At 42.0% G+C, this 14747-nt stretch overlaps 1 protein-coding gene and 1 pseudogene across 1 annotated transcript in view; both read right to left on the bottom strand.

Annotated features, from left to right (window-relative positions):
• Window positions 1-8654, bottom strand: part of LOC148127915 (uncharacterized) — a 38663-nt gene extending 30009 nt beyond the window's left edge. The window contains exon 1 of the mRNA XM_087923341.1: window positions 8244-8654. Coding sequence (XP_087779467.1) covers window positions 8244-8654 — 411 coding nt within the window. The remainder of the gene's footprint in view (window positions 1-8243) is intronic.
• Window positions 8655-10963: 2309 nt separating this feature from the next.
• Window positions 10964-11844, bottom strand: LOC148127914 (E3 SUMO-protein ligase KIAA1586-like; annotated as a pseudogene).
• Between the last annotated feature and the right edge of the window lie 2903 nt (window positions 11845-14747).

Below are 14747 nucleotides of genomic sequence, written 5' to 3'. Positions count from 1 at the left end.
GTAGTATGTCCTCTCAAGAATCTGTCCTTTGATCTCATGATCATGGACAATCATCAACCTGTGTCCAACCCTTTTTAGGAAAGATTGTTGAGAAAGCAGTCAGACAACTGTTGCAGAAAACCTGGAAGAAACTGATTATATAGATCCATTTCAACCAGGTTTCAAGCTGGGACTCAGTATGGTGATGCCATTGGTTATCCTTGTTCTAGGATAGAATGGAACTCATGTCCTTGTGCTCTTTGATCTTCTCAGTAACTTTGATCACAGTATCTTTCTTGATGACTTCAATCTACCTCATATTAACTGGACTCTAAATGAATGCAACACTGAACCCATACATGCAACCTTCTACAACGCTGTAATAAATCTGGGACTGGAACAACTAGTAACCAACAATACTAGAGTGAACAACTGCCTCGATCTCATCTTCTGCAATAGTTTGAATTCAATTTACAGAATACAAATTATAGAACCCTTTTCTAACAATGACTACAACATGATTGACTTGTATCTCAACATACCTCCACACAAAATCACCACAATGATGTAATCCCCAATTATAACTTCAAAAAAGGCAACTACAATCTTATAGACAACAATCTCTCATCCCTTAATTGGCAATTTCTATTCACTGGATGCAATACTGTTGAAGACCATTACAACATATTTTTACTTGAAGTCAAAAGAGTCATCAAACTATATGTACCAATAACAACTCCCAAAACCAGAAAAAAACAGATTACCCAAAACAGTAAGGAAGCTTCAATCCAAAAAGAGATCACTTTGGCAGAAAAACAAATCTGGTCATGTTGCCAGCTTCAAAAGCCGATACAAAATTTATGCCACCAGATAAAGACTGAATGAACCAACTATCACATTAAACAAGAGGAAAACCTTCTATGCACCAATTACACCCGCACTTTCTACAATTTTGTAAACAGCAAACTAAAAGACTCAAGGTCCATCCCACTTGTGAAAGGACTGTAACAACAACATCATTAAAGCAAACCTCTTTAACACATTCTTTGGCTCAGTATTTGTAAACAGCAATGGATCATGCTCAGTATTTCCTAGTCAAATCACAGACAATTACAATGATCTAATAAATACTGATTTTACAAAAGACAATGTTGAAAAAGCACTATGCAATCTAAAACCATCTCTATCTATTGGACTAGACGGAATATGTGCCTACTTCTGAAAAAAGCTATCCACTGCCATAGCCAAACCTCTAAGCATAATCCTTGAAAAATCTTTTAGGACCAGCTTCTTATCAAATCTACGGTCACAAGCCAGGGTCATCCCCATTTTCAAAAAGGGAGACCCCATCTTTTTTATTTTTATTTTTTTTAAACAAAGTTTTTATTTTTTTACAACAAACATATGAACAAAACATAAAAACATAAAACTTTCAATTATATACGTACAGTGTGTCAGTTGGTTACAATCTTTTGTGCTGTCCTTTTTTTACCATTACTCACAAGTTATATAAATTCTCACCTTTTCGATCTAGCTTGTGCTTATATAATATCAATTGTTAATTGTCATTTGACTATTTTTCCATCATTTTATATGAGATATTCTAATTTTCATTATGATCTAATCTTATACATTCATCCAATGGTTATATATTTTATATTGTATTCTTTATCAGTATATTAACTTTTATTGTAAGTCTTACTAATCTATTTCTTTACCATGTCTTTTAATCTAACCATTGATAAAATAAATCCCATATCATATAAAATTGTTTATCCTCTTGTTCTCTAATTTCAAATGTCAATTTACTCATTTCGGCATAGTCCATGATTTTCTTAATAATTTCCTCCTGCATAGGTATTTTTTCATTTTTCCAATTCTTAGCAAATACAATTCTAGCCACTGTTAAAACATTTACAATCAAATATTTCAATTCTTTACAATATATTTAAATTAAACTGCTTTAAATTAATTAATTAAGCATATAAGACTGTTGATTTTGTGAGTAAATATATCTTTATTTGATTAATATTGAATTCTCTTAACTATTGTTAAGAGAAGAAAAAATAGAAGTAAGAGCTCATTGTGATTTTCCATAATAGAATTTTGGTAATTAATAATATAATAATATATGTATTAATATTACTATTGAACTGAAAAGGAGAGGAAAATAGTGTTCTACTAGGGATAGTTGATGGTAGATTGGAAAAAGCTGCTACAGATAGTTAAATGGCGACAATATCAACTACAAATGTAAAATCAGGAAAGAAAACTTCAACAACGACGTCTTCACCTATGGGGCAGATGTAATGCTTCTGGCAGAAAAAACTAGTTCAGCTCAAAGCCTGCAGACAGTACAAACAACGTTCACTATGATGCAGGAAATGATAGCAAAACCCCATGAATTGATAGTGAGGAACCATGAAGATATGAAAACAGAGATGAGAACTGAAATAGGACAGGTGAAAAATGAAATACAAAATTTGAATAGGAAGATTGGAAAGATGCAGGAAAAAGTGATAAAAAATGAACAGAAATTAAATTTAGTACAGGCAAGAATGGAGATGATGGAGAAGAAATTAGAGGATTCAGAACAAAATTGGAAAGTGCTCTACTGCGAACTCCAGGATTCAATAGTACATATGTAATTAGAGAAGGCATCATTTTACCTTAGGTTCCAAAATGTGGTGGAAGACAAAAAGGAAGATTTATGTGTAATTATGACAAATCTGATAGCGGCGGCTTTATAGAAACCTAAACTAGAAATTGAAAATGATGTAGACGAGGTCTACAGAGTATATACACACTATGCAAGGAGACATAGACTACCCCGAGAGGTTCATATTCGATTTGCGAGGAAGATAACACGAGACCTGCTCTATAGTAAGACCAGAGATGAACCACTTGTATACAAAGATCATGAAGTGGTTACACTGAAATAAATACCTAGGAGAATCATAGAGCAGAGAAGGGACTACCAATTTTTATCAACTCAACTTATTAGAAATGGCATTCCATTTAGGTGGCTCACCCCAGAGGGGCTTTTAGTTTCGTGGCAGGACAAAAAATATAAAATTGGTACAATTGAAAAAGCACAGGAATTTTGTGAATGACACCTAGGACCCAAGGAATAACAAGAAAGTAGAGACGACCTAAATACAAGAAGCCAAGAGGAAAAACTCTCTGGAGAAAAAGAATCTGATTCACACTCTGAACCCCAAAATCTTAGAGAAGAAGGGGAAGGCAACAGACTAAGAAAAAGAGAGTCTAGAACAAGAAATGAAATGAGAAATGCCTCACACAGTCAGTGACACTGATAGAGAAATCACTTTATTTTCAGTCAATATCAATGGTTTAAATCTATCATCAAAAGAAAACAGATATTTGAGAAACTTAAAAAAACAAAATGCTGACATAACTTGTATCCAAGAAGTGCATATTTCAGATAATCAAGCAGACCTCTTAAAGAATATAAATTTGGGTAAAATGTACTCGGCACTTGCAAACAAAAAAAGGGGGGGTATTGTAGTATATGTAAAGGATTCGTTGCAACATAAACAAATATACAAAGATCAAGAAGAGAGAATGTACAGAATATAATAAATGTATATATATATATATATATATATATATATATATATATATATATATATATATATATATATATATATATATATATATATATGGATCTTTGGTTGTTCGGGTTTTCTCCCGCGTAAGATTCAAAGTGTCTAGGCAACGTTTCGATGAAGTCTCATTCATCATCATCAGGCCTCTGTCCCCGGCTCTGTGCTTCTCAGAGTGATGTGAGATTGCAGCTGCTTCTTCCTTTTAACTGCTAGTGGGGTGGGACTTGATTGGGTGGGGGCTTGGCTGTGTTCTGATTGGGTGGGGGTGTGTTCTCATGGGTAGGGGGTTTGGCTGTGTTCTGATTGGTTGGGGGGTTGGCCGTGTTCTGATTGGTTGGAGGCGTGTTCTCTTCAGGTGGGGGCTTGGTTGTGCTCAGGTTAGTCTTAGTTGCTGGGGGATTTGAGTTGGTGAGCTGTGATCTTGCTGTTTGGCTTCGAGTTCGTGGTCGTGCTGCATCTTCATAGTGGGTGTCGGTTTGCTTCATGTATGGCTCGGAGGGGTTTGAAGTGGGTAGTGATACAGCTGCAGTGCAGCTTCTGGTCCATGGTCGTGTCTCATCTTCTGAGTGGGTGTGAGTCTGTTTTCTACATGGAAGTGTGGTGGTGGCATCTTGTGTGGCTCTCATGGGTGTGGGTCTGGTGTCATTCTTCATGTTAGGTACTCGTCTGTTCATGAGGGCGGGTTTCCAAATGGCTGGAAGGCGGGAGGTGTCATCTCGTTTGTTCATGCTGTGTGGGCATTTTTCTATGTCTATGGCTTTCTATCTCTATACAAATACCCGCGAGAACCTCAGAAAACAAATATTGCACCTCTACGGGGAGGAAACCCACCATCTGACCAGGACTTATGAAAAACTTGAAGTCCAAAGAGCTTCCATTTTATGTGACCTTGCATTCCTATGCAACTGTCGAGATCAAAACTTAATTCCCACAAGCTTCCAATTGAAATTCCACACCAACACAGCAGCCACCAAACGCATCCTAAAAAGAACAGAATTGGCCCTAATTAGAAATGAACTTCACACAAAAAGGTTTCTCCTAGACCAAATCAACAAAGATCTCCTCACACTCCACCTCAGACTCAGCAACAAGATTCACCCCCTACTTTGGGACAAATCCAAACAACTCACTGTCTGGAGAGCCGAAACACAGACCACCCTCAAGACAGACACACACACCAACAAACTCAGGAAACTACAACAACGCCAGAAACCAACTCCTCCCCCCCCACAGCCACACATGAAACAAACAGTGCACAACATCTCAGACAAGATCCTCACTGAAGCTGAAACCAAGGTCCTTTCAAAAGGATTCAACTTTGCTGTCGCTCCCAAACACATCCCCACAGAAACCATCATATGTGGAGTTGAAACCAGCCTGACCAAAACCAACCCTGACGATGCTAACAAAATCAGACACGAAATCACCAACATCCTCTGCACTAGCAAACCACCCAAAAGCAACTTATCCAAAGAAGAACAAACTGCACTACTTAACCTGAAAGAAGACACCAGCATAATAATCCTACCAGCAGACAAGGGCAACGTGACAGTGGTTATGAACACATCTGACTACCAAACCAAGTTAACCAACCTACTGCAAGACCCCACATACAAACCCCTAAAGACAGACCCCACCACCTACCTAGAAAAAACTACCAAATCCAAAATAAAAGCCTCCCCCATCAGTGAAGAAATCCAGCAAAGAATCATACCCAGAGAGAAATCATCCAGATGCCCCAAACTTTATGGTCTCCCCAAGATACACAAAGAAGGAACCCCACTCAGACCAATAGTCAGCTCCATAGGCTCACCTCTACAAAACCTGGCCAAATTTCTCACCAAACAACTACAACCCTATGCAGAATCCATCAACTCACACGTAAGAAACTCATTCCAGTTCATCGAGATCATAAAGAAACAAAACTTACAACCCAGCGACCTACTAGTAAGCTTCGATGTCATATCCCTCTTCACCCAAGTGCCAATAAAAGAAGCCTTGACAGCCATCCAAAACAAATACAACCCCCCAAGCACATCCTAGATCTGACCAACCACTGCCTATCCAATACATACTTCACCTACAATGGACAAAAATACAAACAAATAGAAGGAGCACCCATGGGATCACCCCTCTCACCTGTCATCGCAAACCTCTACATGGAACACTTTGAAACACAAGCTCTAGAAAAATACGACCACAAACCCAAACTCTGGCTCAGATACGTAGATAACACCTTCATAATCTGGCCACATGGGAAAGAAAAACTGAACAACTTCCTCACACACCTCAACAGCCTACACCCCAAAATACAATTCACCATGGAAACAGAAGCCAACAATCAACTTCCCTTCCTAGATGTCTTGGTATGCAAAAGATCCAATGGCTCCCTAGGACACACCATCTACCAGAAGAAAACACATACAAACCGCTATCTACATGCACTCTCACACCACCACCCAGCACAGATCAATTCCGTAGCCAAGACACTCATCTCCAGAACAAAATGCTTAGCCGATGAACAACACCAAAAAAACGAACTACACACTCTCACCAACGTACTTACAGCCAATGGATTCCAAAGAAAGAAGATTACCCACCTAATCCAAAAAGAAACCCCAACCAAAATCCAAGACAGAGAACAAGAAAACGACAAAGCCCTCCTCCCATATATAAAAGGCACTACAGACAAAATCAGCAAGATCCTCCAAAAACACAACATTAAAACAGCATTCTGCACAAACAGAAAAATATCCATCATCCTAAGAAACCCCAAAGACAAAATCGAATTAGAAAACCAAGGAGTATACGAAATCCCCTGCACTGCCTGCCCTACCACATACATTGGACAAACTAACAGAAGAATAAGTGCACGCATTGAAGAACATAAGAACTCAATTAAAAAAGAAGAAACGACCTCTTCCCTGGTCCAACACCTCAAAGCCACAGGACATGAAATAAATTGACTTTAAAAATACCAGAACTATCGCCAAAACCGAACACTTCAACAGCAGAATAATCAGAGAAGCCATAGAGATAGAAAAACGCCCCACACACAGCATGAACAAACGAGATGACACCTCCCGCCTTCCAGCCATTTGGAAACCCGCCCTCATGAACAGGCAGTACCTAACATGAAGAATGACACCAGACCCACACCCATGAGAGCCACACAAGATGCCACCACCACACTTCCATGTAGAAAACAGACTCACACCCACTCAGAAGATGAGACACGACCGTGGACCAGAAGCTGCACTGCAGCTGCATCACTACCCACTTCAAACCCCTCCGAGCCATACATGAAGCAAACCGACACCCACTATGAAGATGCAGCACGACCACGAACTCGAAGCCAAACAGCAAGATCACAGCTCACCAACTCAAATCCCCCAGCAACTAAGACTAACCTGAGCACAACCAAGCCCCCACCTGAACAGAACACGCCTCCACAACCAATCAGAACACGGCCAACCCCCAACCAATCAGAACACAGCCAAACCCCCTACCCATGAGAACACACCCCCACCCAATCAGAACACAGCCAAGCCCCCACCCAATCAAGTCCCACCCCACTAGCAGTTAAAAGGAAGAAGCAGCTGCAATCTCACATCACTCTGAGAAGCACAGAGCCGGAGACAGAAGCCTGAAGATGATGAATGAGACTTCATCGAAACATTGCCTAGATACTTTGAATCTTACGCGGGAGAAAACCCGAACAACCAAAGATCCACATACAAATACCCACGAGAACCTCAGAAAACACACACACACACACACACACACACACACACACACATATATATATATTATGTCTCCCCTTTAATTGCAGGTGAGCAAAATGAAATAAAGCAGTTTCAGAAATATCACAAACCAAAAAGCAAACCCTCACAAGAGGACTGCTGAAGTATTTTCAGTCCTCAGCAATAAATCCAACTCTGTCCGGCAATCCTGACGTGGCTATAAATCCCAATGCCTCTAAAAGTTCTCTTCATCTGTTCACTCCCATAAATCACTTTGCTTCTGGCAAAGCTCACCAGCCAAGCTGTTTCCTTTTATCCTCTAAGGGGCATGTTAATCTCCTTAATTAGTCACTGGCTCGACACCTCCTTCCCAATCGTCTCAATCTCCGTCTATTTCTTACATCTAACCAGGATCTTTCCAAGTTCTCTTCTTCGCTGGAAAACTCTCGCATGTGTTCCTGTTAGCTATTCCCAGCTGTTGCTCAGCCAGAGGAGAAGAATCAGAGGAGGTCGAAGGTCCTGACATCTCTATTAAATCAGGTTTGTCTCTCCTAGTTAAATCCATTTTCTTATCCTGGCTACTATCCAAATCACTCAGCAGTGCCGGCTCATAATTCACTGCCATATCCTCTTCCCTCGAGCTGACATCTGCCAATGGAACAGATTCCAACTCTGGAGTCACAACACTATCCCTCACCGCAGGGCCCTTCCCCCAAATCTGACAATCCAGATGCGGTTTCGAAGGGAAACGTTCATGGAACCTCCGAATAATGTCTGGGGCATGAACCATGGAAGCATCCATCCATGAAAAAACTTCTGAACCATCCACTCTCCTTCCAACTAAATACTGGAAGCAACCCTTTAGCCAAAGAGAATCAGTAACGCTGACTACCGTGTCTTCAATATCAGCCTCCTCACTGGATGGTGATGGAGAAACCACACCAGCGGGAGCACGAAGAGGACACTCCGGAGAGTCAGGAACGAGGAGGGAATGATGGAAGACAGGATGAATGCACATGGAGCGCAGTAAGGTGAGTCGATACGCCACAGGGTTGATGACCGCCTCAATCGGGAATGGACGGATGAAACGATGGTCCAACTTCCTAACTGGGCGATCAACCCGAAGGTGCCTTGTGGATAACCACACCTTGTCACCCACAGCTAACGGAGGCATTGCTCTACGAGAACGGTCTGCAAACCATTTGTAGTCTTCCTTCGCCCGTTCTAGTTGTTGCACCACTAAACGGTGAACCGCTTGTAATTCCTCAAGAAAGTCTTGTGTCTTGGGAACCAGGGAGTCCATCATAGTCAATGGAAAGAATCCGGGATGATAGCCCACATTCGCATAAAACGGCGTTACACGAGTGGAGATATGCTGAGAATTATTAAAGGCAAATTCTGCCAAAGGGAGGTATTTCGCCCAATCGTTTTGCTGATGATTGACAAAACATCTCAAATACTGAGTGAGAATGCCAATAACCTTCTCAGTCCCGCCATCAGTTTCCGGATGGTGCGCTGACGCTAGACACACCTGAACTTGTAACGCCGACATTAAACGTTTCCAAAACTGCACAGTAAACTGGACCCCACGATCCGAAACCACTCTATCCGGCAAACCATGTAGACAAAAGACATGCTGTAAAAATAACTGAGCCGTAGTGTGGGCTGATGGTAGTTTCCAACAGGGAATAAAATGAGCCATTTTAGTCAGCATATTGACCACCACAAGCACCGTCGTGAAACCCGACGAAGATGGCAAGTGAGTGAGAAAGTCCATGGAGATCGCTCCCTATGGTCTGTCCGGAGTCAGCAATGGTTGAAGGAGTCCAGGAGGCGCACCCGACGCTGCTTTCGCTTGTCAACATTGTATGTAAGAAGCGACGTAGGAAAACACATCATGACGAACCTGAGGCCACCAAAAAGTCCGGGTGACCAAGTGCAGAGTTTTGTAAAAACCAAAATGGCCAGCAGCGGGGTTGTCATGACATTGTGTCATGATGAGAGCTCTAAGCGACCTGGTGGGTACATACAATAAACCTCGATGTCGTAGCAAGCCCTCTTCAAAAGACCATGGGGAATCAGGTCCAACTTCCCCCCTTCTCTGCTGCGTCCACGCATCTAATCGTTGCGCCTCCCATATACGAGCCCACAAATCTACCAGATCTTGAAGCACAGCCAAGGATTCTGGTGGCAACACCGTTCATGGAGGAAGAGGATCCTCGGGACCGATATATTCGGGTTTTCTAGACAATGCATCTACTCTCCGATTCTGTCCGCTTGGAACATAAGTGACGGAAAAATTGAACCTTGCGAAAAACAACGACCACCGGATCTGGCGTTGGTTCAACTTCTTAGCAGTAGACAAATGTTCCAAATTTCGGTGATCCGTCCGAACCTCCACCTTATGCCGAGCCCCCCTCTAGGTGATGTCTCCAGGTCTCAAATGCAGCCTTAATAGCCAACAACTCCTTTTCCCAAATAGTATAATTGCGCTCAGAAGCTGTGAGCTTCCTAGAATAATATGCGCAGGGAAAAAGAGGTCCTCCATCCTTCGAAGCTTGCAACAAAACCACCCCAATAGCTACATTAGAGGCATCTGTCTCGACCACAAATGGATGATTCGGATCAGGATGCCTCAATATCAGCTCGGCCACAAAAGCTTTCTTTAAAGTTTCAAAAGCCTGTTGTTGCAGGGGTCCAGAACGGGACCTTCTTATGAAGGAGCTGAGTGATGGGATCCATTAGCTTAGCAAAATCCGGAATGAAGGTCCTATAGCAATTGGCGAACCCCAGGAGACGTTGCACATCCTTTACTCGACGAGGGGCTTCCCAACTACACAAGGCCTCGACTTTTTTAGGGTCCATAGCAATGCCCTCGGGAGAGATGATATGCCCTAAAAACTCTATTGAAGACTGAAAAAAGAAACACTTCTCCAGTTTCGCATAGAGTTTATGCTCCCGAAGACGCTGAAGCACTTGACGGACCTGATGAAGGTGGTGATCCCTGGACCAAGAGTAGATCAAAATGTCATCCAGATACACCACCACAAACCTATCCAGCATGTCCCGAAAAATGTTGTTCATCAAGTGCTGGAATACCGCAGGAGCGTTGGTCAGACCAAATGGCATGAAGGTGTACTCGAAATGGCCATAACGAGTACCAAACGCTGTCTTCCACTCGTCCCCCTTGCGCATCCAAACCAGGTTGTAGGCCCCATGCAGATCGAGCTTAGTGAAGATAGTCGCCTCCCGCAACCGCTCCATCAATTCCGGAATGAGCGGCAAAGGATAACTATTCCTCACTGTGATGGTGTTCAACCATCGGTAATCACAGCACAAGCGGAGCTCTCCCAACTTCTTTTTAACAAAAAGAACGGGAGTCGAAAGAGGAGACGACGATGGTCGAATAAACCCCCAAGCCAAGTTTTTATCTAAAAACTCTCGAAGCGCAGCCAACTCAGGCTCCGACATGGAGTATAACCGACCCTTGGGCAGTGGAGCACCTTTCCAACACTGAAGAACATATTGATTCTGTATCTTGTTTTTCCAATTCAACAAGCTCAACAAAAATTGTTGATGGGTTATCTGAATCCTCAACTTTTACGAAAACTATCACAACTGGTTTACATGATAGCGTTGAGGCTTCATCAATAATTAAACATATTTTCAGGTTCTGTTCCATAATGCTATTAAACATTTTGGTTTTAATTTCTTTTGCAATTGAATCAGCTATTTTCACTGCAGTTGGCCATGAATGTAATCCTACTCCAAGATCTACACCCATAACAGTTTGCAATTCTACCTATCCTTCTATGTCTGAAAATGGTTTATATCTTTGTGCCAGACTGTAAACTATCAAAAATACTGTACAAGGAGTAGCTAAATATTTGTCAGACATCTTATCTACTGATTTCGTTATAGCATCCTGCTCCCCTTGTTTTAAGTTATCACTGCAAATTGCGTGAGCTTTAGATGTAAAATGTTCTTTCATTTTTTTCCTCAGAGAAGCTTGCTTAACTTCTTTAGTTTTTCCTGATGCCTCAATCTTGTCATGTTTCCACTCCTTGGACACTGTTCTGTACTGCAAAGTCATATTTTGCGCAATACTTACAACCTAATTTTTTCTTCGAAATTTCTGGTCCCTCATATTTCTCTCGCAAACTTCTATATTGCTGCAATGTCCAGTAGTCTGGAAGATCAGGAAGGCTTTCAGTTTCAGAGATTGACTTGCTGCTTTCTCCACATTCAGTTGGTGGCAGTGCTGTTTGTGACCCTGATGGTTGTGGATCTGTTGTGTCTGATTCTGATTGTTCCATTCTTGGTTTTTTGCCAAAGAAAGTGATCAAACTCTGTTGTCTTTTCATCCTTTCCAATCAGCTACTACTGCAAAAGACATAAAAATATATTGTGCTTTTATTGGACTTGACTGTGGCTGTAAGCTGAGGACTAAGGTAACATAAGGGACCACTTTTTTCACCCAACAATGTACAGTCTTAACAGCATGGGGTCCAACAAACAACAAAGATACAGTTTTTCATTGTTTTCATTGTTTTCATTGTGGGTTAAAACCCACTCCTCTCCTAGGAAAATGAAATATTTTAGGATATATTAAAAGGCAGAATATTTCCCCGAAAAAGAAAAGTAGAAACTCAAGAGAGGCAGAAACTCAGCCCCCCCACCTTTGCTAATGGGCCATTACTCTGGCCTAGGCCAGTCTATTTTACATAACAAAGATCTACTCCAGGGAGAGCTATAATAGGAATTCCCCAAAGCCCTTTCATTACATCATCATCCAGCAAGGCTCAACCAAGTCTGGGACTCAGGACAGCCTACAGAGTTGCTCCTGCATGGCCCCATGGGAGTCTGACAACCAATCAGAATACAAGCTCAAATTCAAATCCTGTTAGTGGTGTCATGGTTAAAACAATGGTAAAGCAACATATGGATTTAAAACCAGAAATATTTTGTTGGGTAGAATACATATTTAATTTTACACATGTTAACGGCTGCTAGAATTCTGTTTGCACAACAATGTAAAAACAAAGATATGAAAATGAATAAAAAATATTAGAATGTGCAGAAATTTAAATTTAAAGAATTTACAATCAAGGAGAAGGCTTAGAATACTTTTTAACATGGGATTTCTTTTATCACTGGCTAGAAACAGAAGTTAGAAATGTAAAAGTATAAAAGAAAACACCAATTATATAAGGAAAGTCCAGTAAAAAGGATAAGCAAATATTATTAGTATTTGCTCATTGTTAATGTGTAGATAACCTTGAGACCATACCTCCCAGCCCCCCCCAAAAAAATACTGCAGATAAAAACCAGTTTTTTACTGAATCCCTAGACAAAGCCACTGCAATAAAAACTCTGGATTGTTCCCCCAAGGACCCAAAACCTCACACCAGAAATCTCAGCCCTTCTGCCTTTAAGGAACCCCCAGGCAAACAAGCCAGACAACAAAAAGCAACACTAAAGTACAGCCATTATTAAGGTAAAACACCTGGAGGTCCCCTTTTCCTGATTCCTGGCAGAATTAACCACCATGATATGAAAGACAAAAGACCCAGGCAAGAACAATAGCAGGATGTCAGATCCATGTATCTGTCATTTCTTCAATGGAAGAAGAAAGAGGGGGGGGGGGAGACTGATAAAGAAATCTTTTTTGATGTAACCTGAATATATTTAATCTTATATCGAATTTGTATACCCTACACATGATACAATGGAGAGATGAAATCCAGATGGCTGGAACCTATCACCTCTGAGAGAGACAGCCAGGAGATGAAGAGACCATAAAAATTCCACAGTGAGATGTGTCCTGGGAAACTCTGAAAAAGATCGTTCTAAAAAGGGGGTGGCAGGGAATTAACATGTTGGCTCTTTGTTTTACTAAATACACATCAAGATAAGGGGAGGGGTTTTAAATTCCCTTATCTATCTCTGCATGCCTGAGAGACTTTAGATGCTGCTTTTAACTCCTACATGAATTGTCTCATCTCAATAAAGGATTCCTTTTTGATACGTTTTGATACATTTCCAGAAGTTCATTCTAGTTGATTGAATGGGAAAAGTTCTGTAGCCTGACATAAAGCAGAATCTGCAATAGAGGTCAGCCCAGAGAGGAAAAATTTTTTTTTAAAAAAAACCTTCACTCTACTGAGAAAGGAAAATGTCTGAGTACAGCAAGGACCAAGAGGAAGCTGAATGCTGAGGAGAAACGTTGACAGTTACTCAGCCAGATACTAACTTGGTGCACCCCATCAAAGATAGCGAAGCTGCCTACGAAATCTCCACAAATCTCCAGTGGTCTATAGGCATAGGAAAGAGAGACAGCTGGGATGGATGAACCAGGGGAATAACCCTCACCCGGGGCAATTGTAAACCCAGGTGGAAATTGGAGCTGGAGGCTCTATCGGATCAGGAAGGATGGGGCGAGGAGTCACCAGCCAACAACTGACTGAGACGGTATATAAATCACCTCGTGAGGGAAGCCCTGGAGAACCTCGAGGTGAGGGATGCACCAGGACACCAACACAGGAGAGTGAGGGAACCAGAAAATGAGAGAACCTGAGCCGCCACCCCAGATCCAGCGGAGATTGAGTGGGCAGCGGGACAAGTTGAAGAACCAGCAGCCATACCAGGAACCCAACCTCTAAATGCCCCAGAACAGGGGATTAACCCTGGCCAACACAGAGACATAAAACTGCAGAGGAAGGTCCCACCTATGGGAGTAAAATTTTATGGGGATCCCCAGAAACTGGGATTTTTCCTGGCACAAGTCCTCACCTACATGCAAGAATATGGGCAGAATTTTCAAACCCAGAGATCCCGAGTATGAGTTGTCACCCTGGCCCTGGAAGGAGCAGCAGTCAGATGGATAGTGATGCTCCACAACATCAATGCCCCAGAATTAAGGAACCTCGACCGCTTCATGATGGCCCTATGCCACTGCTTCAAAGATCCACTTGCCTATAGAAAAGCCCAAGACTGCATCAGAGTTGTAAAACAAGCCCGCCACCCGGTAGCTGAATACACCGAGGAATTTCGTGGCCTGGCTGGCCGAGTCGACTGGCCAGAGGATATCCTAGTCTGTTGGTTCAAAGATGGACTAAATGATGACCTATACGCTGCCTGCCTGGCCCGTGGGGCCCCAAACCTCCTGCATGAATGGTACATGATGGCAGAGGAGGCGGAGATTGACATGACTCATAACCGGTACCACAGTGGCAAGTTTTGGAAAAGATCCTCACCTTTGGGGCAAATGGGAAATTTTCAAACTCCAAACCACCATAACTCCAAGAATGTCTGGTTGCTTTAAGTGTGGAAAGGAGGGACACCACACAGCAGAATGCCGTTCGAAAACCCCTGCCAGAAAGCCAGACCACCCAGC

This window comes from Pseudonaja textilis, chromosome 1 (genome assembly GCF_049901715.1).
Source record: "Pseudonaja textilis isolate UNSWEBS1 chromosome 1, rPseTex1.2, whole genome shotgun sequence".
In the NCBI taxonomy this organism is placed as follows: domain Eukaryota; kingdom Metazoa; phylum Chordata; class Lepidosauria; order Squamata; family Elapidae; genus Pseudonaja; species Pseudonaja textilis.
The sequence above is the reverse complement of the archived record's forward strand: the minus strand, read 5'-3'. Positions and strand labels throughout refer to the sequence as shown.